Source organism: Rhinopithecus bieti, unplaced genomic scaffold, assembly GCF_001698545.2.
Source record: "Rhinopithecus bieti isolate Rb0 unplaced genomic scaffold, ASM169854v2 scaffold_315, whole genome shotgun sequence".
Taxonomy (NCBI): Eukaryota; Metazoa; Chordata; class Mammalia; order Primates; family Cercopithecidae; genus Rhinopithecus; species Rhinopithecus bieti.
Genome location: NW_016803481.1, coordinates 6,870,956 through 6,894,589, shown reverse-complemented (window position 1 = coordinate 6,894,589; position 23,634 = coordinate 6,870,956). Strand labels below are relative to the sequence as shown.

General features: G+C 54.5%; 2 protein-coding genes across 2 annotated transcripts in view; one reads left to right on the top strand and one right to left on the bottom strand.

Moving 5' to 3' along the window:
* The first annotated feature begins 2,431 nt into the window (after positions 1-2,431).
* Positions 2,432-10,754, top strand: R3HCC1 (R3H domain and coiled-coil containing 1). Its single transcript, XM_017885722.1, has 8 exons — positions 2,432-2,679; positions 3,027-3,154; positions 3,535-3,672; positions 4,719-5,322; positions 6,233-6,405; positions 7,850-7,920; positions 9,262-9,357; positions 10,446-10,754. Exons 4-8 carry the CDS (start codon positions 5,032-5,034, stop codon positions 10,574-10,576), a joined length of 762 nt encoding a protein of 253 aa, XP_017741211.1. The 5' UTR covers positions 2,432-2,679; positions 3,027-3,154; positions 3,535-3,672; positions 4,719-5,031; the 3' UTR covers positions 10,577-10,754.
* An 886-nt stretch (positions 10,755-11,640) lies between these two features.
* Positions 11,641-23,634, bottom strand: part of LOXL2 (lysyl oxidase like 2) — a 104,624-nt gene continuing 92,630 nt past the window's right edge. The window contains exons 11-14 of the mRNA XM_017885707.1: positions 17,727-17,842; positions 16,479-16,615; positions 13,285-13,396; positions 11,641-12,572 (exon numbers count right to left, since the gene is read on the bottom strand). Coding sequence (XP_017741196.1) covers positions 12,493-12,572; positions 13,285-13,396; positions 16,479-16,615; positions 17,727-17,842 — 445 coding nt within the window. The 3' untranslated portion in view covers positions 11,641-12,492. The remainder of the gene's footprint in view (positions 12,573-13,284; positions 13,397-16,478; positions 16,616-17,726; positions 17,843-23,634) is intronic.

Genomic DNA, 23,634 nt, shown 5'->3' with positions numbered 1-23,634 from the left:
TAAAGTTGGAGAGTTTTCACCTTGCGGTGTTGAAAAGCAGGGGGTTGACAGGCTAGATCTGGGTTTGAGTTCCAACTCTCTGGGTCTCCTTTGGCTAAGCCTCGGTTTATCCCCATACCATATGGGTAACGATTTTCATCTGAGAGGGCTGCTACAAAGATTAAAGTGCAATTTGTATGGCAAGCTTTATGTCAATAAGTAGCAATTATCTTGATTTTTGTAAGCCTTTACTCCATATCACCGATCTGTTTTCAGCATTGTTGACTCTAGCTTTGCTGATTTGATGATGAACATGATTACCTCTTTCACGTCTTTCCATAGCTCTGACAGTTCCCTTTCATCTCAATTCATAGCTTACTCATTGAACATGGAAATCAGGCTTTGACCTCCTTGAGAGTGTGAAGCAGTTATTAACTGGAAATTTCTTGTTTTCTCAAGAGAGTCTTCCAAAATATTCTTATCCTACATCTGTTCCTTGCTCTGGTTTCTTCCTTTTCTTCCTTTTCTTTCCTTCTTTCCCTTCCTTCCTTCCTTCCTTCCTTCCTTCTTCCTTCCCTCCCTCCCTCCTCCCTCCCTCCCCTCCTCCCTCCCCTCCCTCCTCCCTCCCCCTTCTTTCTTTCTTTCTTTCTTTCTTTCTTTCTTTCTTTCTTTCTTTCTTCTTCTTTCTTTCTTCTCTTTCTTTCTCTCTCTCTCTCTCTCTCTCTTTCTTTCTTTCTTTCTTTCAAAATTCTGCCCATCATTTGTGCTGCTTTTGTTGCATTTATTCACCTTTGAATGGGGACCATTCTACCTTACCTGCTGTTTGCCCCCAAAGGTGTGGGTAGCTGTGCTTTGACTCCCTTCCCTGTTTATCTAGGAATCTCTAGATAACCTCCACCCATGATGGAGACCTGGACACTGATACCTTTTTTTCCTGTTTAACCTCTGAGTTGCCTAAAGAGGGTTTGGTAGAAACTAGAAACTAGCTTCCTGGACAGCCTTCCCCGGGAGCTTGTTCCTACTGAGTCTCTCTCTGAATTTGTTGAACACCTCAATAGCATGACCCAGCTCTAAAGAGCTGGGGACATAGCTTGCTTCCTGGGTTTTGGGTTTGTTCCTCCATTTCGGGGAGATGTAGCCACTTTGTCTAAAAAGCTGGGCCTCTGTTTTCAGAGAAAACATGTGGTGCTAAGTGGACTTGCCTGTCAGCCTCACACTGCTCAGTCCAGGGAACCCGGGCAGACAAAACAATGCCACGGTGTGGCCTGCTCCCACTTCCGTTAAGCCAGCATGGAGTGTGGGTAGGGCTGGTGGAACCAGAACCCAAACGGGTGGCCCCTGCTCATCCGTTTTCCCCAGGAGTTGAATGCCCTCCAGTCTAGGGACGGGGGACCTGTCAGATCTCCTGAATCTTCTCTCACAACCATGCTCAGAAAGGAAATTCATGACTCAGCTCCCTGAGTTCTGTCTGCACTTCAGTTTTTTCTTTATTCTAGGCCCTTTTTTATTCTTCTTGCTGGGTATCTGGAAAGATAGGTTTTGTAAATATAATATAATTCCACTGTCATTTTTAGAAATGCTTTGGAAAAATGTGAGACAGCAAAATGCATCTAATTCTTTCTCCATTTCTCCATCCCCAAGCCGCTTCTCCCAGTCAGCTTTCTGAGGGACAGCCCTCCCTCCCCCATCCTGCCTGTACCTTATGTCAGAGCCCACTCAGACTGCCCCAGCCCGACCAAAACCTAGGTCTTAAGTGCCCTTAGGTTAGTGCTTCCAGATTCAGAGTGACCAAGGGATTGCATTTTAATTACTTTCAGGGAACAGAACAATTTCAACCCTGGTCTCCTAGATTATAACCATCTATCCCACAGGCTGTCTGATGGCAAGAATTTTAAGCCCCATTTAAGGTGGACGCTGGAATTATTTCTGGATGGAGCAGAGTAGCACAAGTTGCTGAGCTGCAAATCACTGTGATAGTGACTGACCAAACCAGTAACCCACAAGGCTAGCATGCCTTGTCAGTGCCACTGTGGTGTGAATTAGACTTTTTTGCAGGTTACATCAATGTGGGAGAAGGACGGGCAATGATGGGCAAGAGTGCTGAAATATCTGATGCTCAGAAACTGCCTTCCTCTTTATTCCTCTGTTAGGTCCCTGGGGAGGCGAACAATGAATGGGAAACTAGCACCGCCGCTAGCTAGCATATAGCACTATTAGGTTGGTGCAAAAGTAATTGCAGTTTTTTACTTAATGACAAAACCACAATTACTTTTGCATCAACCTAATAGTAGCTGAACAAAAGTGTTGGTTGAACTTAATTGATCCTGGAAGACTGTGCCAACATTGAGGAAAAAAAAAAAAAAGAGCCCATCTTGGAATCAGACCCATCTTTGCTCAAAGTAAGACTCTGGAATGTACTATCTGTGCAACTTGGGGCAAGTTATTTCACCTTTCTGGGTCTCGGTTTTGCCACGAATATGAAAGCTAGTCGTGTCCCTCTGGGAGAAGAGGTTCGTGTTAGTGGCAGGTGCGCCCCCTCCCAATAGGTGACAAGAACACGCCCTCTCCCGTTCCTGCGTTATCTCCCCCAGGCCGCGCGATGGCGCTGCGTCTCCGCAGCGGCTCGGGCCTCTCTGGGGCGCTCAGGCGCGCTGGCCCCTGGGGACGCCGAGGGCGGCTGCGACGCGCAGAGAGGCCGTGGTGAGTGCGGCGGCACTGGGGGGTGATCGTCGCGGCCCCTGGGTTCCCGGGTGGGAAGGAGCAGCTGGGCTGTGCGGAGCAGGCCCTCGTGAGCCCCGGGAAGGAGCGCAGCGCAGGGTGTGGAGCCACCCTCAGCATCCGACCGCAGGCGGGGACGAGAGCCTTGGGCAGCGGCCGGGAGACCCCTCCCCTGACCGCTGACTTGCCGGGGATCCCTGGCATCACTTCCCCGCCGCCGAGACTTGGACCAGAGGGTTTCTAAGGCCCTTTCGGTGCCGGCGTTGCGGGGTCGCGGGTGATCCCGGGGTCTGTGCTCTGATCCCCGGCCCTGCCCGTCTCTCTTACAGGCTCTCCCACCTGCCACCCTGGCCCTTCTCTGCTTGGACGGTGTCTTCCTCTCCTCAGCTGAGAATGACTTCGTCCACCGGATCCAGGAGGAACTGGACCGCTTTCTGCTGCAGAAGCAGCTGTCAAAGTAGGCTTGTGGGAGGGGCGAGGGTGCCCCCTTGCTGGGAAGGGCAGTGTTCCCGAGCCGCCTGTGTGCCCTACCCCAGGTGGTGCCTGGCAGCTGTCTCTGACCTTGGCCTTTAGTCTTCATAACGCCAGCTGCCTCTTCCAGCTGCATCTTTGTAATTCTGAGCATCACCCCGAGACTGAAGGGTCCCCGCACAGGGATGCGGATGGGACCTGTGGGTCCATGCGATCACCTCTGTCTATGCTCAGATCCTTTGCAGTCCACCTGGGACCCAGGGGGCGGAAGGGAGGCCAGTGTTAATCTGCAGTTAAGCTGGGAGTGGACCTGGTAGGGGTCAGGCCCTGGACACCTGCTCAGCATTTCTTCCCCTCCCTCCCCAGGGTTCTTCTTTTCCCCCCACTCTCCAGTCGCCTCCGGTACCTGATCCATAGAACAGCAGAGAATTTTGATCTCTTGAGCAGCTTCTCCGTTGGGGAGGGCTGGAAGAGGAGAACGGTCATCTGTCACCAGGACATCAGGTGTGTAGCCTCCCACCTTGGAGTGCCTGCAGCAGTGGTGTGTGGGCAGCCAGCCAGCTGGTCAGCCTTTGGAAGGGCAGGGCTGGGTGGAACCAGGGCTGGGAACCCCGGGCTGCTGCCATTCCTAGCCGCAGCCGCTTAACCAGGGCTGCCTTTCGCATCAACAGTGGAGCAGATATGCAGTTTGTGGAATTCACTTGGCAAAATCAGCTATGTGGTTGGGCGAAAAGAGAGAGAGATCTGTTTAAGTAGTGGCTGTGGTGGGGGGTCTCCCTAGCATTCCTCTCAGTGAGCTTGTGCCCCACAGAGACCAGAAAAGCCCCTGCTGGGCTTGGGTCCCCTCTGTTCCCATGTGCATCTCACAGTGAGCATCTTACTTTAATGACTATGATCCTAGTGTTTGAAGTGACATGTTTTTCTGATAGCATAATTCTTTTGTTTGTTTGTTTGTTTGTTTGTTTGTTTTTTTGAGACGGAGTCTCGCTCTGTGGCCCAGGCTGGAGGGCAGTGGCCAGATCTCAGCTCACTGCAAGCTCCGCCTCCCGGGTTCACGCCATTCTCCTGCCTCAGCCTCCCGAGTAGCTGGGACTACAGGCTTCCGCCACCTCGCCGGCTAGTTTTTTGTATTTTTTTTTAGTAGAGACGGGGTTTCACCGTGTTAGCCAGGATGATCTCGATCTCTTGACCTCGTGATCCACCCGTCTCGGCCTCCCAACGTGCTAGGATCACAGGCTTGAGCCACTGCACCTGGCCCTGATAGCATAATTCTTAAATGCAAAAGCTTACCTCCCCTGGTGTGTAATTGAAGATGGACTAATCTGTAATTTCGATCACAGCACTAGAGGGCGAGCTGGCTGCTCTGGGCTTGTTCAAAAGTGGCAGCCTCCACTGTGATGCCTTCCTAAGGGATTTTCTAGGGTCATTTTGGCTGTGGTTTTCGCCTAATGCTGACCTGAATGTCACTCCTGAATGACAAGTGGCTCTAGTAAATCATTTTCCTTTGGGCCCCTATACACTCTGATTACCTCCTCCCATTCCTGCTCCAGGGTACCCAGTTCAGATGGCCTCTCTGGCCCCTGCCGCCCTCCTGCCTCCTACCCCAGCAAGTACCACGGTCCTCGGCCCACCTCCAACCAAGGAGCAGCTGCAGTTCCCCGAGGTGGCCGGGCTGGCCGGTGGTATCGTGGACGCAAGCCAGACCAGCCTTTGTATGTGCCCCGGGTGCTGCGCAGGCAGGGAGAATGGGGGCTGACCTCTACCTCGGGGCTCAAGGGAGAGGCCCCAGCTGGCAGGGACCCAGAAGAGCCTGGAGATGTTGGTGCTGGAGACCCCAACTCTGATCAGGGACTCCCTGTGCTGATGACTCAGGGAACAGAGGACCTAAAGAGCCCAGGACAAAGGTGTGAGAATGAGCCACTGCCGGACCCTGTTGGCCCTGAGCCCCCGGGGCCTGAGAGTCAGTCAGGGAAGGGAGACAGGGTGGAGACGGCCACACAGTTTGGGTCCACCCTGCAGCTAGACCTGGAAGAGGGGAAGGAGAGTCTGCTGGAGAAGAGGCTAGTGGCAGAGGAGGAAGAGGACGAAGAGGAGGTGGAAGAGGACGGCCCCAGCAGCTGCTCGGAAGACGATTACACTGAGCTGCTGCAGGAGGTGATGAGGCTCTTGAGCCCAGAAAGGGAGGGTGGAGGTGAGGTGGGTGTGGCCATGGGTAGATGGGGACCAAGGATTATGGCGTGGAGAGCAGGGGATGTGCAAGGGGAGGCAGGGCTGGGTGTTGGGTGACAGGGATTCCTTAGGGAACACAGGAGAGGAGGTGTGGATTTGGGTCCCAGCCCAGCCATGTAGGAGCTGCTTGACCCTGGGCAAGTTATTTTGTGTTGCTGAGTCTCAGTTTCCTCACCTGAAACTAAAACCAGATAACACAACCTTCACTAGGTCACGGACTCTGTGTACAAGTACATCGTCATGTGTTATGGATGCCAGTCATGGAAATTACTGTTTAGCCTGAAGTTTTATCTTACAAATCTTGTTTCCTGGGGGACCGTGTGACTTCCCCTGAGACTGGCTGTGGGTTCGGTTGGGAGGGTGGCATCTTTTATGGCTATTTTATACATGAAGAATGCAGACCGCAGACCTGCCAAATATCACATCGCTAGCAGGGGATGGAAGGGTCTTGGACTTGCCCAGCTCTGCCTCTTACTGACTTTGCAACTTTGGGAAAAATTACTTAACTCTTGGGCCTTCAGTTTCCCTACCTGTAAAGCAGCTTTCTAGAATATAGTTTTCAGGATTCTGTGGAACATTATGTGTGTAATTGCCAGTCACTTAGTGGGGACTCCATAGAAGTAAATGCCCTCCCGTAAAACCCACTCCATACAAGTAAATGCTCTCCCGTAAAACTCACGCTTCTTGACCTTCCAGCCCAGCCTGTCTGCTGCTGCCCTTCCCAGACTTTTGCTACGTGGGCCTCTTCTCCCCACAGAGCTCTTAGCGCACGGGCTAGTGGTTTGGAGCTCTGCGTGTCCAAGCTCCCCTCGCTAAAGGGTCCGATCTCTCCTAGATCACAGACAACCTGACGAAGAAGGAGATTCAGATAGAGAAGATCCACTTGGACACGTCCTCCTTTGTAGAGGAACTGCCTGGAGAGAAGGACCTTGCCCACGTGGTAGAGATCTATGACTTTGAACCAGCGCTCAAGACGGAGGACCTGCTGGCAACGTTTTCTGAGTTCCAGTGAGTGGTGGCTGGGGAGTTGCTGCCTTCAGAGAGAAGCTAGGACACACTTTGTAGCTGGGGGTGCTTGCCTGCCCCACCCCCAGTGCCTAATGCTTCAGCAAGAGAGACAGAAAGTGGGTGTGTTGCCTGGGTTCTGTTTTCCTGGGCAGTTCACCCTGCCAGCCATCCTTGGGGAAAGAGAGCACTGATTTGTTGTTTGTAGACACACCCTGGAGGCCCCAGACCTGGGCTAGCCCCTCTGCCTGGCCACATGCCTGCCAGGACCCCACGCACCCTCCCTCAGTCTTGAGGGACATGACAGCCCCCTCTCTTCCCCTTGCCCACCTCCCAGCGGCTGCTCAGTGGGTCTCCAGCAGGCTACAGGCCAGCTCCATGTGGGAACTGTTTCTGGAGTGCACTGAAGCAGCCTGCTGGGCCAGAGTGGAGGTCGGGATGGTGGCCAGAGTCTGCGTTGAGAGACACGACTTCCCTCCTCCTCCGCTTCCCCACATGCCTTTAGATCGACCCTCCTGTCTTTCCTTCTTTTTTCTTTTCCTTTTTATTCTCATTTTGCCTTCTCCCCTTCCCCTTCTTTGTTCCTGCTCAGGCTTTGTTTCTCTTCGTTTTTTTGAGACAGGGTCTTGCTCTTTTGCCCTGGTGGGAGTGCAGTGGTGCGATCACAGCTTGCTGCAGCCTCAACCTCCTGGGCTCAAGTGATCCTCCCACCTTGGCCTCCCAAGTAGCTGGGACTACAGGCATGCACCACCGTGCCCAGCTCTGCCTCGGCTTTTGGAAACCCCTTTCTGCATGGCCCTCGTTAACCCAGCTTCCTAAAGCCTTCTTCCCCTGTGCTCTGCCCCTGAGCAGGAGGAGAGCCAAAGGGGTGGCTAGGGGCAACATGTTCTACTCTTGTATTCTCTGCCTTGATGGTGCAGCCAGGCTGGGGCCACTGTGCCTTCCTCAGCCCGGGTAGGGCCACACTGCCTTAGGTCTCTCACAGGCTGCAGGGTAGGTGGCACCTTCCTGAGCAATAGGAAGAAAGCCAACAGGAGCATGGTGGCCCTGCTGGTTTGAGCTCCTGTTCCCCTCCCCCGCCACAGAAACCCTTTCTTCCCCAGCCTCGGACCCCGTGGCCTTGGCCTGGCTGAGACAAGCCTGTGAGGAGTCTCTTCTTCCTTGGCGTCATGCCATATGAGCTCTTTGAGTCCTGGCTTCTTTAGTTCTAGAAACTGGTGACCTGCCTGACATATTGACAGGAGTGACATTTGTCTTTCTGAAGCCAACCATACGGGCTTCAGAGGAAGTTTGCTGCAAATGGTTGTCTCCGTCCCCGAGGGGATGGGACCTTGCCTCGGGCTCCTGGCGTCTGTGGGCTGGAGGCGAGGGGGCGTGGCTGCGGGATTCGAAGAGGAGTTTGACCGCTTGCTTTCCTGTATGTGCTGTCTCCTCTCTCCCTGCACAGAGAGAAGGGGTTCAGGATTCAGTGGGTGGATGATACTCATGCACTCGGCATCTTTCCCTGTCTGGCCTCAGGTAAGGCACCCCCGATGGGCCTGGCCCTTACTCGGATCCCCACTGAGAGGGAGGACTCTTGGTTCCCTGGGTGGAGGCCACCATCTCCTGGGCGCAGGCTCAGCTGAGCCAGTGGGCTCTTGGGGTTCTGTTTCCAGCCTAAAACCCAGGGGGAGCCGAGCGGTCTCTGGCCCATAGTAATGCGCCATAATGAAGAAGAAATTTCCTATTGTTAGTGCTTTCAATGAAAAGGCATCAGATTCAGGTGACCTTTGCTGAGGAAGGTCACGGGCCAAGCCCAACGGAGGAAAGTGCTGCTTTAACGGCCAAAAGCATTCGAATTCTGGCGATTTCATATGGTTGAAGTAGACACATTCTTACTCAATTTTCACTTCGGCCTCAAGATATAGGTCAGGTTACCTCCATTGTACAGCTTGGGAGACTTAAGGATCCCAGAATGTCAGGGGTACACTCCAAGTTACACAGCCTCTCAGTGCCACAGCTGGGGATGCCACGCTGCCTCCTCATGACTCCAGTGCTCCTGTCCCTCTCAGCCACTTGCCTGCATTGCCTTGCCACACCACGTTTGGTGTATACCACGTTTGGTATACAGCACGCCCCCTTCGCTGGGCTTCCTAGAAACAGCCTTCTGAACTCCTGAGCTAGGGGCTGGGAGCACCATTGCTGGTGGGTTCCAGTCCTCAGGAGGGAGGGGCAGCATTTAGGGAGGGAACAGGGCAGGGTGGGGTCTCAAACCCCAGAAAGAGAGATTGTAGAAAGAAAGGCAGGGAGGGAGGCCAAGAGGCTGCCATGTGCTGTGACTGGAATGAGCTCTGGCTGGGGTTGGCCATGGCGTTCTGGTCTCCACAGACTATGGCGGGAGCAGGTTCCCTGGGTTCCATTTCCTCTTCTGTAGAACCTGAAGCCTCTCCCAGCTCTGCTCTGCCATACTCTGTCAATAGCCGGGGTGCTGCAATGGCAGGTGTGACTCAGGACAGTGAACACACGTTCCCGGGAGGGTCGTGAGTGGTGAGGGGGAGAGGCTGTGTTTAGCCTGGGGGCTTTGGAAACTGGGAGCCCGCCTCTTCTGATGTCAGAATCACAGCCTCACCAGTGCTCTCCCTGACCAGCCTGGGGTGGGAGTGTCCTCTGAGCGCAGGGGTCCCTGTGCAGGCCTGTGGGGCTCTGGGGGACGAGGCAAGCAGGCAGCAGTCGTCTCTTGCCCATCCAGGGTGGCGTTGGAGCAGCCCTGCCCTGAGCTTCGAACAGGTGCACAACACGGCTGCTTGCGTTCGGGGTGGTAGGTGTGCCGTGGGATCCTGAGGAGGAGGGAGTGGCTCCACACCTGCTTTCTCTCCACAGCTGCTGAAGCTCTGACCCGGGAGTTCTCGGTGCTCAAGATCCGGCCCCTCACGCAGGGAACCAAGCAGTCAAAGCTCAAAGCCTTGCAGAGGCCAAGTAAGGAAAGCAGATGTCCGTGAATAGGGAGGCTATGTGTGCGTGTGTGCGTGTGTGCGTGCGTGCATGTGTGAGCGTGTGTGTCTGGTTTGGGCAGGGTCTTCCCCTCTGTTCATTCTTCCCTCTTGACTTCTCTGCTCTTTGGGAGCCCTGGGCTGCAGTACCCAGTAGGGCTGGGTTTCCCCTCCCCAGCAGGCCTGGGGGGGGGAGGGTCTAGGGCAGGGGTCTCCCTTGGGGAGTGGCATCTGCCAGCTGCTGTGCAGGGAGGCCCTCCTGCTCACACCCTCTTCTGGGCACCGCTCAGGGAAAAGCTTGCTCTTTCTTTTGGAGGGCCCTGGAAACCGTATCCCGCAGGTCCGGGAAGGGCCTGGGCTTTGGAGTCCACTGCAGGACCCCTAAATTGCTCTGTCAGTGACTTCAGTCGGCCTCAGTGACACTGAGGAAGTCCCTCAGTGTGTGAGCTGGTTTCTTCTTCTGTAAAATAAGCAGACTCTTCAGTCTGGAGGATTGAATGAGAGCCTGGCATACCTGCCTGGAGCCCTGAGGGCACACAGAAGGTACCAGATAACCGTTAGCGCCTCCCTTTCCCCTTCCCCCTCCAGAAACCATGGTGGGAGATTTTAGATACGAGTTTTCCATGACTTCAAACTAGCAACTAGTAAAATGGGCCTGCAAGAGGCCTGCCGAGGCCGGCTGTGCTCTCATTGGTGGTTACGTGGCCAAAACTGTCCAAGGTTTCTTGGAACAGTAAATATCCTGTCCGTAGCTCAGGATATTTGTGAGCTCTGGGTGTTCCATCCTGACTTGATATCCCTCCCAAAGGGAGGTGTGCAGGATGAACCCCTCAGCCCCCTCACTGTAGAGACGGAGAAACAAGGGCATGGAGAGGCAACAGGTTTGGGTCAGCATCCCCCGGGGGCCCAGGCCCCCTCGCACGAGCATCCGGCCACACCACAGGTACAGGTGGGCCCAGGCCTCACACGTCACATGAGAGGCTGGCTCCGATGGCCTCGATGGCTGCTGTGTTGCTAGGGGAGAGGCAGCCACAGCCTTGTGTTCAGGTCCCCACCGTGGGGCTTTTCTTCTAGAACTCCTGCGTCTGGTGAAGGAGAGGCCGCAGACAAATGTGACCGTGGCCCGGAGGCTGGTGGCCCGGGCCCTGGGACTCCAACACAAAAAGAAAGAGCGGCCTGCTGTCCGGGGTCCGCTGCCGCCCTGAGGCCTGGAGACCCAGCCGGCCTGGATCTGCGCCCTGATGTAGCTGGTGCCCCAACACCATAAGCCTTCACAGATGCCAGAGCAGCCCTGCGCCACCCTCAAGCTTCACCATGGGGTGTGGTGGGCTTTAGTTTAGTCTCAGAAATGGAGAAATAAAAACTCACATTGTTCTAATGTGATCGCTTTGAAATGTGGTCTGTGGGGGACGCTAGGGGGTGCTGTTCCACCTTGCAGTGCAGGCCTGTGGCTGCTGAAGGAAGGTCACTTGAGGAGCTTGGCTGGGGGGAACCCCGCTAGGCCTGCAGGGCCTCTGTGCACAGCCTGCCCAGTTTTGGGAGCTGGGTTGCACCTGCTGTGTAGCACCTGCCCACACTCCTTTGGCAGTTCAGGTATCCAGCCTGCTGGCCTGTGCTGTGGGACAGTTCTGGGACCCCTGGGCTGGTCCTGGTGTTACCTTGTCAGTGCCGGTTCTTGCAGAAATAAACGTGAACAGAGGCAAGAGGTGAGATCTGAATGTGCGCCAATGCCCTCATCGATTGTGGTTTGGGTGGAGCTGATTAAGGTGGTCCTACCTACCCAACAGCATGGGCCCTAGCATGCTGTTGACACAGGGGGAGCCCCTGTGTCTGGGTGCGTGGCTGGTTTGGGCCAGCCACCCCATCGCCACTGGGAATGGCTGGGAGCCCCTGTCCTGCGAGAGGATGCCCTCTTGCTTTGAGAAGCTGCCTGGTGGCTGTTTAAATCTAGACTTCCCGTCCAACCCTAGCACAACTGCTACGCCTCCTGACAAGTTTCAGTAAAAACCACAGGAGTTCAAGAAAGGTTATGACCCCTGTTCGCTGCTTTTTGTGATCTTCTTAGACTGCTTCTCCCAGAGGGCAGGAGCTGCCCCTTTTGGCATCTATTGAAGGAGGCTCCTAGCGGCCACACTGGGCTGGAGGGGATCTGGGGACCCATGTCCACAGAAGGAAAACCATGAATGTATCTGAAGTTCTGCTTCCGGCCACTGAACACAGGAAGTCTGCTGCTCAGGGCCCAGGTGCTGTGGGTCAAAGGAAACACAGACACGTTTCATAAATCTTTTATTCCCAGTTTCAAGTATGTGTAAGTGTCTGTGATGACACATGGTGCTCAGCGAGCGCCCTGTCACCCAGGACCCTGGTTATAGCACCGTTCAATCAAAAACCCACAGAATTGGAACAATAGGAAGATGAGTCACTTACACAGGTGGGTTGGTTTTTCCTTAGATTTGTACTTCCAAAGGCCCAGATGTCCAATATTAAATGCCAATAAACTTGTGTCTCCAAAGTCTGTGAAAATATAATAATAGTATCCTGAAAAACAAGGTCGGGGGGTGTGGAGAGAGAAGCACCAAGTCTGAGCTCATTGAATCAGAAAACACGTGGCACCATTATCTATGTGACTATAATAGACTAGAGGGTTTCAATGGAAGAGAGGTCTAGATATTCAAGTTTGCTGAAAACGACCTAAGAGGAGGAGAAACAGGATTCGGCCTGACCCTCTCTGGGGGCTGATGAGCCCACGTTTGTCCACGTGTCACTGGAGAAGAGCACTGTGTCTGTGGCGAGCTCGGTGGCTTGAATGGGACAAGCTGATGACAACCTGTCTGTGAGCCTCGTCCCGGTCAAGGTTGGCTCTTGGTGCTGCTCCAGCAGCTCTGTGGACAAACCCCAGCCCCCAAGGCCTTCTCAGGCCCCAAGGGTCAGGCAGCAGCCCTCGGTGAATGACGGGAGGGTCCCCTTCCTCCTGAGCTTGGACACGGCTGCAGGGGTCTGGACGGGGTGGGGGCCGGGCTGGGTGAGGGCGCGGCGGCGTTCATTCAGACTCAGTTGTTGGGGGAAGTCCCACGGAAGATGTGATGTGGCCTGAAAACAGGAGATGACCACGCAGACTTCTTTACTGCGGGGAGAGCTGGTTGTTTAAGAGCCCGCTGAAGTGCTCAAACTTTTTTTCCGTCTCTTCGCTGAAGGAACCACCTGAAGAGTAAGAATCGGGGGGAGAGAGTGGGCAGATGAGGTGCCCAGGCCTTGCCTGACCCTGAGCTGGGTGAGTTGGCCTCAGGGGCTCTGCCGGGGCCACCCCTGTGTGCCCTCACAAGGACAGGTGCCAGGCGCTGGCCATCTCTAGGGCTGGGCACATGGCAGGTGCTCTGTCAAAGTTGAGTGAACGAGCGAATAAATATAGCGCCTTTAATTTTAACATTTTGCCAAGAGTGAGGCCCATGACTTTTCCTGCAGAGGAAAAAGCTCTGCCTTCCCTCTTGTTCCCCAAGTCCTATCATCCAAGGAAAAAAGTGTCTTTATTGGACACTAGAAATAACCATAGTTTGCTAGCTTCCAGCTCTTGACAGAAAAACCTGATAGGCAGAGCCCACAGATTGCTGATGCCCACATTTTTGAGGTCACATGCATAATGAGCCAGCGGCCTTGGCTCCAACCCTTAAATAGCCTTGGGGTCTGTGCTGGGCCGGCCCGGTCCTGTACCACCTTCTCTCCATGGCCGGAGCTGGCTGTAAAAACTCAGTCTCCATCCAGGCCTGTGTGTCTGTGGCTTCCATCTGAATGTGGAAATGTGATGCTGGCTGCATTCCCCAAGCTCTTTACCCAAATTAGGAAGCTGCCTCTGGGTCCTTGAGAAAGTAGGGCAGCTCCCGCCTGCTTCCTGGAGCGGGGGCGGCCTGGACCTTACCTATGTGGCAGTTGTACATCCAGATGCGGTGGCCGTCATAGCGGCTCCTGCACTTCATGATGTTGTTGGAGTAATCAGATTCTGCAACCTCGAAGTTGGGGTTAATAACAACCTGGGGAGAAGCAGGGCAGAGGAGGCTGCTGGTTCCCTCTGCGGCCACCTCCACCCAGGCCCGGGGCTCTGCGAGACCAGCGACCTCAGGGAAGGGGAGTGTGGCAGGTGTCAGGACCCAAGAAGGGAGTCTGTGGGTCCCAACAAAGTCCTTGGGGTGGGGCAGTGATGAGTCAGGGAGCACAGGGAGCATGACCCGGAGGAGGGAGACCCTGCCCTCTGTCCATGGCAGTGTAACACACACCCCTCTACCCAAGGTGGGCCTTCGGAAGGGGGTCACCCCCTCCTGGGAGTTCTGGGGGAGGCAGGAGTTGGGGTCTGGGGAGGTCCCAGAGGAAGATGCTGAAGAGAAGCAGAAGGGTATGGGGAGGACCTGGCAGTGTGGGAAGCGGGAAGAGGGCTGCCTGGGCACTGGAGATGGGACACTCGTCACAGCCATGTGACTGTGGACATGTCCCTTCCTCTCTCTGTGAAGTGATGGGTGGGACCTGGGGATCTGTGTCCCTGCCTGTTCTGCTGGGCCAGGGCCTGGCTCTGGGGCTGCTGGAGAAGCCACATCCTCTCCCTGACCTTCCACCCCTGCCTCTGCATCCCCCCAGCTGCAGGGACTTCGCCCAGAACAGCAGGAATAGGAAGGACATATTCTGAGAGGGTGTCTGTGGGGGAAAGAAAAGGGGAGGTTCGCGGTGAAGACCCAAGGAGAAAAGAGAAAGGGAGGGGGAGGGAGAAGAGACAACAGCAGTTAACAGAGGGGCAGAGCACGCAGATGACAGGCCTTCCCTCGAGGGTCCTGCCACATTTGGAAGGGCTGCGACTCATAGCGTGGGGGCGGGTACAGGCTGCTCATTCAGGAACATTCTTTAAATTTGGGGCCCCAGAAGGGCCTGGACATGACCCTTTAACAGGCCCCTGGGCTTGCCCAAAGAGGTGCTGAGGGAAGCCAAGGCCAGCCTGGCAGCCAGCCCTGTGTTGGCTCAGTGGGGCTGTTCTGGGGGCCTGCACCTGGCCCAGCTGGGGCCCTGTCCCTTTAGCTAAGGAGGCACATGCCCCGCTCCGGAGTGGCTTGCGTTTTCTCTCCCACCCAGCCATTCTAGCTGCCCCCTCGTCCCTGGCCCACACATGGCATGGGGCAAACACAGCTCCCCATGCCAAGGCCTCCAGCTGTGCAGGCCCAGGCAGCTCCTCGGCCGCCCAGGCGTCTTCACAGTGCAGCCATGAAGCCGGCTGAATGCAGCAAGGGCTCGTGTTGGGGGCATGAGAGCCAGTGTGACGTGTGGGGTGGAGGTGGGGCTGAAAGTCTGTGTCCCGCACTGTCTCACCCCATTCAACTACTGCAGGCTGAAGCCTCACGAGGGCCTGTGGGAAGTGGCTGTAGGTTTCTGTACGTCTATGAATCTAGGAAATGATGAGGAAGCGGATAAAGCAGGCGCCACCAGGAGCCAGGAGGCCCCTTCAGCCCTGCCTCTGAGCTCTGCACAGGCCCCTCTGCGTGGAAGGCCACTTCCTTCTTGCCCAGCTCCCTCCTCCCATCCTTCACAGCACCACTGATGTCTGAAATGAAGGCCAGCACTTGTGTCCCGTGAATCCCCAGGTCGGCGCTTGTCGCGCCTAAAGTTCCATGTCTATCTTAAGGGGAATGTTCTTTTTGATTAATCGGAGGTATTGACATGCCCTTAATGAGTCCATTTGCTAATTGTATCATTTAGGAGTTGAGAACACAAAATCAAGAGTTGATATGTCTGGGGTTGTGTGGCCGTGAAAGGAGGGTAATGATGATGCCCCTTCCTTGGGAGATTAAATGAAAGAATGGGTTCCCCAGGCTTAGGCAATTCATAGTGGTTATTAAGTGGATGGCACTGGCCAGAATACAGGGAGATACACACTCACCCGGCAAAATGATAGCAAACCTCAAACAGAAACCACCAGGCACTGTATACGTGCACATGGCCACGGCTATTCATCTTTTAAAATAAATAACTCTCTGGTTAGACCTCTCCAAGTCTGTGGTTCTGGGCTTGTGGGTGGAAAAGTGCTTGGCTGTCTGCTTTCCAGCCTCTGAAACTGCCCAGGAATCCTCTGAAAGCCCCTCTGTGGTGACTTCTCTGAAGGTGCTGTTTCTTCAGAGGGCTGTCTGTAGGTGGGGACTGTGGGCCAGGCCCTGGGCTGGCTGAATGCCCCCTCAGGAAAGCTTTCAAGGTGGAATGACACATTTCTGGTCATCCACTTTGCTAGCCAACAGGGCAAGCTGGGAAACGAGATGGGTTGGGACGTAGGAGACAGTGAGAGGGTGAGATAAAGCTTCTGCAGGCGGACGTGTACCCGTGCACCGGCAGAGAGATATTAGGGGCACAATGCCTCTTGTCTCCCCCCGTTAGAGTCCTGGCCAGAACATGCCGCTGTTTTCAGGAAGGAGGGAAGCCAAGGCCCCTGGTTCCTCCTCAGGGCTGGCCTTCCGCCCAGGCAGAGTATGTGGGAACAAACCCCGGCAACCCCTCTGACAAAGAAGCCACCTGGCCAGGCTGCCTCTCATGTTCCATATTTTATTCTTATAGATTTGCTTTGTCTTGAGAATGGCCCCTTCTGCAGATCCTCCTCTATGAGGCAGATATTTCTGGAAGAGCTAAATCATAGACACTTGCGAGCGACTGGCTCTTTATGAGTTTGTTTTCAGTCTTGACAGCACAGACCAAGGCAGGCTAGGGCCATAGGAGAAACAGGGATGGTGGAGAGAAGAGCTCCACAGGAGACAAGAGGTGTGGGTTGCCTGAGCATCGATGGAATAAACTGGCCGGAGGAGCAAATCTAGCCTGCTGATGAGTTTTGATTGGCATGCACCAGGTGTTAACTAAATGAAATGTGAATGTCTCTGGCGTCTCTGGTCCTGTGCACCGTCTAATTCTCAGGCCCCCATGCCTGACATTGTTGGGTTAACTGATGGACTGTGATGGCCTCTGGGGGTAGCACCTTGCCCTTTAGACAGCCTGACTTCCATGCCCCTGTGTGGACACCAGTGGGAAGGAGCCTGTGGAAGTGGCCTCCCCTCCTCCCTCCGGAGGGCTGGAGCCCCTTCCTGCCCACCTCACCTGGAACAGGTAGTCTCCAGGGGGCACGTCAGTGATGTCAATCCACTGGCAGTCGATGTCATGGCGGTACATGTCCCAGCAGCCCATGGTGATACCCTGATCGCCAAAGTTGGCACACTCGTAATTCTTCTGGATATCTGCAGGTGGGGCAGAGGGGAGCTCATCACCAGGGAACCATGACCCCACTGCCGTGCCCTCTTCCTGCTCCCAAGGCCGCCACCACTGCTTCATCTGGGCTCAGCATCCCACCCCTGTGTGGGCTGCTCATCTGTTCTCATTTCAATAGAACCCCCCAATCAATTCCCTACCCACATCCTGCCTCTTCCCTCAGGCCAGGCTCAAGGTCCCCTTCCTCCATGAAGCCCTCCCTGACTACTCTGATCCACCCTGGCCTTTCTGTGACATCCTCAGCCTGGGGATAACTGCATGTGTGTGCACCGGGGAAATCTCTGGTGCCTGTGGTTTAGCATAACACGCGGGTCATACTGTCTGTCTCCTCTAGAGGATCAGTAGTTAGAGTGTAGGCCCATGTCTTTCTGACACTTACATGTTATCTGCACATGGTAAGAGGTCAAAACCTGTCTGCTGTGTGATTTCATGGCAAGTCAGTGGTGGGCCGCTTCAATGAAGAACAAATTAAACACACATTTATTGAGAAGCTGCCATGCCTGGACACTGCTGTAAACAGTGGGTCTAGCAAGAAAAACTGACATGTCTCCCCATGAAGAGCCCCCGGGGCTGCAGGTGCACTAACGGGTGATCACAGGGCAGGTGTAGTGACCTACTAGAAGTGTGAGCAGAGTGCCACTCCTGCCTGGGGGCATGATTTAGAGGGGGCATTTGAGTTAGAATTGAAGGGTGAGAGCCTGGTGTGGTAGGGACACTTGGCATTGGGATACCAGAAAAAGGTTGGTGGCAGCCAGAGTGGGAGGGGCATTGAGATCAGGGTCCGGGCCGCTGAGCCCAGATGGAGCAGGGTCCTGAGGTCTGGATCTTGTCCAGGAGGCCCTGTGGACCGACCAGTGCCTGTCAGCACGGCTCTGGGGAATCCGGGTGCCCCTGGAACCAGGTCATGCCCATGCCCCCAGCACCTTACTATAGCTAATGAAGGTCCAGGTGGGGAAAGGTGGCAGTGGTCAGAGTGACACAGGGTCTGTGCCAGGCCTGGGCTCCAGTCAGGTGATCGTGGAGACAGGGACATTCGAGTCCCTCTGAGGCCCCCCATCCCCCCACTCCGCCCACAGATACCTCCTTCACATTCTGTGTCCTCCAAGCAGAAGCTGGCCTTGTGGCCCTCTGCCACCTTGGTGCCGTTGAGGTTCAGCAGGTCGTAGTGGGTGAACACCTCCATGCTGTGGTAGTGCCTGGAGTGAGAGAGAGACGGCCTGGATGTCAGTTTCTGGAGCAACTGCTGCTTGCAAGCAGAGGCCTGGCTGGCGATTTGCCTCTGGGAATACTTCCAGGGGACCAGAGGGGGCCGGGTGGGGAGAGGAGTGGATAAGAGGCCTGAGGAAAGGAAAGCCGGTGCTTCAGAGGCAGCCTCAGGGCTCTGAAGTCAGACCACTGCTCACCTTGCTAAGCCTCCGTCCTCTCCTCCGCTGAACGGGAATGACCGTTGTAAGGCATGGGGTGCTGTGGGTACTGGGGAGGTAGCAATTAGCTGGCACTGCATATGATAAGCACAGAATTCCAGCTATTGTTTTTAATAAGCGTGCAACTGGCTCTCACAGCCCCTTCCTGTTTGATGCACTTTCTTTGGGGTAATTTTAAAAACCCACATTTTGATGTCTTTTGAAATGGAATAGGGTAGGGAGAAAAACCAAAGGGGAAGAGGCATGATTAAGGGGGAGAAGCAGAAAGAACAGGAGCAGTAAGGAATAGAACATGTGGACACGCAGGTGCCCCAAGGTCGCACCTGTGCTTCAGACCTGGTCAGGAAGGGCCTGCAGCTTCGCCTCCAGCCCTGGGAGGTGAGCAGCCAGTCTGTGCTCCTCGCATAGTGCAAATAAAGCAGGGAGGAGCAGAAAGACAGCTGGGAGGCCCTCTGGGAAGGAGTCATTGACTCATCCTCGGGGGCACACACCAGCGCAAAGGGAGGCACGTCCCTGGGGTTCTGGGAGTTCTGCAGGAGAGCTTGTGCAAGCAGGCTGCAAATCCCTTGCCGCTGGTTTACATAATGACGCTCCCTCTCTTCCCTTGGGAGGAACTGAGAACAGATGCAGAGTCTTGGAACACATGTGCTTGGTTTAGAATAGCCCTTGGTTCAGAATAAACAAGGGAAACGGGGCTGGGGCTGTCGCCTGTTGCTGCGGGGCCTTCCCGAAGCCTGCACTGCCCAGGCCCAGGGCTGAAGGAAGCAGGCTGTCTTAGCCTGATCCCAGCCTCCAACGTGCATGTCGCAAGCGTCTGCAACTATTCCTATACGCTTGTCTCTGCCATTACAGGGACATTCGGAAAAGGGGAAACTGAAGAACGAGGTGCCAAGTCATGGGAGCAGAGTCCCCTGCTTTGTTGGTGCAGGATCTGAGCCTCCTCTTCGGCAAAGGGGAGAGGGTGGCTTTGCCTGCTCTTGGGGCTGCAAGATTGAGTAAGATGAATGGCGTCAAATAACTAACGCGAGGCTGGTAGCACGTGAGTACTCAGGACTTGACATACCTGTCCCCTTCCTTGCGACACTCCCATCATAGCAGTCACAGTAGCAGGATTTTTATTACCTCTACTACCACTGCTGCTATGACTCTGAGGCCGGCAGGAGCTCCTCACTTCCCCAGCCCCCTGCCCTTGGCCTCAGGTTCCCTCTGCTGTGTACGGGTGGTGGGGGCACGGGGAAGACAGCAATGAACAGGATAGGTTTCCTGCGAGGAAATTCGAGGCTCTCTTCCCTTCCTCCTGCATTTGCCTGTGCTAAAAATATCAGGAGCTGCTAAGTTGGGCTTCCCTCAGTCACTCATGTTTCTGGGTAAAATGACGCTGAGCCTGAGATCCAGAGAACATTCACAAGGAGGCATTTTGTGGCCGTGGAAGTGACGACTTTGAGAAAGTCTATTTTGGCTTCTTGAAAGAGCAAGAAGAGACATGAGGTCTGACTCACTGCCTAAAAAATGTCTGCATCGCTCAGAGAGGGGCTTATGTGACCATGTTTACCGGCTGGAAAGACTGAAGAGAAATAGGTTGATGCTCCGTTGTCTAAACATAATTCAGACGGAGCGCACAGACGGACTCTTGTAAGGCTGACCCCATCCCACTCCTCGGCTTCCTGCAGACTTGATTTAAATCTTCCCTAGCTTCAGTTTTTCCCCTGCAAACACTCAGAGGGGAACAGCTGGTTTCATGGCCTCCCAATTTTCCCTGGCTTCTGTCCTGGGCATCTTCGCTTTGCCTCTCGGGCGTATGCAGTCATCCCTCCCTAGGGCCACATCTCCTTCCCAGCTGCCTGGATTAGAGCCTAGAGCCCCCCCGCCCACCAGCACTACCCACCCATGCCCCCCAGGAAATACAGAGCAGGACTCTGGGAAGATGGGACAGTGAGTCCTGGCGAGGAAGGTATTCCTCCTCTTCCCAGGCTGAGCTGTCGTGACCCTTGGACGGCTAGGAGGGGACTGGATCCCTGGGGTAGAGTTAGGGAAGTATGGACTTGGAAGGAAAATCCAGAACACTAAGGGGAGAGAGCCTGACGCTTGGCGGAGGTCATTGTGATCTGGACAAAAGGAGACATAACCTTCTACCATGAGACTCCAGAGCTCAATGCTTTTTTTTTTTTTTTTTTTTTGAGATGGAGTCTCACTCTGTCACCCACGCTGGAGTGCAGTGGTGTGATCTCGGCTCACTGCAACCTCCGCCTTCCGGGTTCAAGCAGTTCTCCTGACTCAGCCTCCTGAGTAGTTGGGACTACAGCGCATGCCACCATGCCTGGCAAATTTTTGTATTTTTAGTAGAGATGGGGTTTCACCATGTTGGCCAGGCTGGTCTTGAACTCCTGACCTCAAGTGATCCACCCGCCTCGGTCTGGGATTACAGGTGTGAGCCACTGTGTCCAGCCCAGAGCTCAGTGTTTTAAGACATGGCACTCATCAAGGGAGGAGGTGTTGGATGCAAAAACGGATGGCAGATAAAGCTGGTTCAGAGAAAGATGGGAGAAGCAGGTATGTTCTTTGCTGTCCTAGGTCGTTGGTGGCCCCAGTGAAACTCCCAGTCAGAACCTCGGTGCCCTTTACAGAGGAGATGCTTGCGCGCTACATCTTTTCCTACCCCAGCCACATGCCCCCAGGGCATCCGGAATGGACAGTCCTGGAGGCACTCTGCCACGGTGGGGACAACACTCCAGTCCTCGTTTCAGAGAACACTAGGGGTGTTTTCATCCTGGGAGGAGATGCCAGAAAGGCAGAGGCCCTTCTGCTCACTCCACTCTGCCATCCCCCTGTGCCAAGCAGCCCCTTGGCAGAAGCAAGCCCCACAGATGAGATGAGGGCCTCAGATTGGCTCCCAGGGACCACATCGCATCTATGGGCTTCGATCCTCCCAGGAAGCTGTGCCGCACATGTGGTAGGCAGGGTGGAGTGAAAGGGAGTCTCTCCTCTTTGCAGCAATGCCATCCCCGACCCGGAGGACTGTCATCTGAGCTGCAGCCCATTCCCCTTGCTTCTCCAACTCCTAGCTCCTCTCCTGGGGCTCCCCCAAGGTGGGAGAGCCAAGCCCCTCGGCCTGTGGAGCCTGTTGTGCATCTGTGCCCCATGCTCTGTCCTGTCAGAGCTGTGGCACATCGTGCCAGTTGAGCAGCGGTGGCCCCACAAGAGGCAGGAGAGAGAGATGCATGGAGACCACTGGCCAGGGCACAGTGCACATGAGAGAATAACTCTGGGGGCACTTTCCTCCAGGTTTGGTTGTCGAGGAAATTTCCAAGGGGGCCAATCTTTGTGTTTCAGCCGAGGGCTTTCAAAGAACAGAGCTCTCTTCCCGAGGTAGCATCAATTAAACTGGAAATGGCATTTTTTCCCCATTCCCACTAATTTGAGCCAGGGTTCTCAAGCCTGGCTCCAGATGGCCTTCAGAGTGTCTGCAAATCTGCTGACATAGGCTATTAAACTTCTAGAAATATTTGTTTTGAGGAGAGGAAGAGCCAGCTCTCATCAGCTTCCAAAAGGAACCCAACAGCGGTTGGAGGCCAGGATCCTGTTCCTCCCACAGCACCTGGAGAAGTCACCTGGAGCTCGAGGGACTCCTCTTAAGGTTCCTAGGATCTTATGGTCATCATTTCTCAGCTATGGACCAGGAGGGGGAGACCAGAAGGTACATGTACTCAGCATGTCCTTCCTTCCCCTCCCATCCCCTCCCAAGCCTTTGACTGGAACATCTGTAAGCAAAGAAATAAAATAGACCACAGGAAAAGCAGGGGTGGAGGTGGGTGGGGGGTGGTGGGGAACAGGCAGGGAGCCAGAGTCCCCAGATCAGAAGAACATTTCCAGGATGTCACCATGTGCCTATTCTTAGAGGAGACCGATTCCTTGGAGAGTAAGTACATGGCACAGGGAGGCTCCTACCATGTAATCTCTGGGTGGGCCGCCATATGCAGGGCTGGGATGCAATTATCTTCTGCTTATAGACCCATAGGCAGCGTCAGCCCCTGCCGCCCAGGGCTTCCACCCACACGTTCCCCAAAGGGAGCCAAGCACCGATACCGTCATGACTTTAACTCTACTGACTTACACCCTGAAGAAGACTGGCCTACTTCTCTATAAAGACCACACCTTCTTGGGCTAATTAGGATGTTCAGAACATTCAACTGTTTGAATGGAAAATCAGCACCCCTGAATTCTACCATAGTCCTTTCTTGGGAGACTAGTGGAACAACTCTATCCCAAACTGATTGGAATGGAACCAGGTCATCAGTTGTGATACGGAAAAAAAAAAAAAAAAAAAAAAAAAAAAGCCAAAGATAGATTTCTGATGAAGAGTCAGCAGACAAAAAAGAAAGAGCATGTGGTTTGGAGTCAGATAGGCACGAGCCGGGATCCCCGCTCTCTGCAACTCCTAGCGTTATCTTGGGCAAGAGATAACTCCAAGCCTCTGTGTCTTTTTCTAGGAAAATGAGGGTTCCCTGGGCCTGACACTTAGAAGGGGGCAGGACATGTTAGTTCTGCCCGTAACAGTGATGACCACATTCCAGAGCTGCAGTGGAGCCTCCACATCATCTAGACAAGGGCTTCTCAGACTTCAGTGTGCACACGGTCACCTGAGAATCCTGCTAAATGCAGATGCTGATGCTTAGGTCTGCAACGGGCCCTGGGATTGAGCAGGTCCCAGGCTCTCAAGTGGTGGCAGATACCTCTGGTCCAAGGACCTCACTTTGAGAAGCAGGGATGTGGTGCAAAAGGCTCGGTTGTATAGATGGGCCATCCAAGTGTGGAGAAGGGCAATGACTAGGCCACATCTGTAGCCCCTCAGGGGCTTCCTGCTGTATGGAGTGGCAGAGGCCTCCCTCCCTTCCTTTCCAAGAGTGTGCCTGCTTCTCTTCCCTCTACGCACTCAGCTCAGGTCTGAGCAAGAAAATCCCTGGACAGGCAGAGACAGCAGGTTCTGGATTAGATTAAGAGTCCAGGCAAAAAAGGGAAAACAAAGAAACAAGGGATGGTAAGAGGATGAGCAGATGGCTTGTGGTGGCTCTAGCCAGGGCTGGCTGTGGGATTTCACCCTGTTCTTCTGTCCTTGACTGGGATTTGCAGCGCTGGGATCAGGTCCACAGACTGACAGACCTGGAAGGGACAGGCGAGGTCCCAGGTGATGTGGCCCAGCTGACCCGACATTATGCAGCTGGCTAGAAGCATGGCTGCGTTTAGAGATCAAGTCTCAGGACTCTTGGGCCTAGACTTCAGTCTCCACATCCATTGTCTTCCTAGAGGTATTTAAAATACATACCAGGCCGGGCGCGGTGGCTCAAGCCTGTAATCCCAGCACTTTGGGAGGCTGAGACGGGCGGATCACGAGGTCAGGAGATGGAGACCATCCTGGCTAACACGGTGAAACCCCGTCTCTACTAAAAAATACAAAAAAAAAAAACTAGCCGGGCTAGGTGGCGGGCGCCTGTAGTCCCAGCTACTCGGGAGGCTGAGGCAGGAGAATGGCGTGAACCCGGGAGGCGGAGCTTGCAGTGAGCTGAGAT

Coding starts and splice junctions, on each gene's coding strand:
- R3HCC1 (XM_017885722.1), top strand. CDS start 5,032: ATGACTCAGGGAACAGAGGACCTAAAGAGCCCAGGACAAAGGTGTGAG. Junction 6,406..7,849: donor GCAACGTTTTCTGAGTTCCA/GTGAGTGGTGGC, acceptor CTCCCTGCACAG/AGAGAAGGGGTTCAGGATTC. Junction 7,921..9,261: donor CTTTCCCTGTCTGGCCTCAG/GTAAGGCACCCC, acceptor TTCTCTCCACAG/CTGCTGAAGCTCTGACCCGG.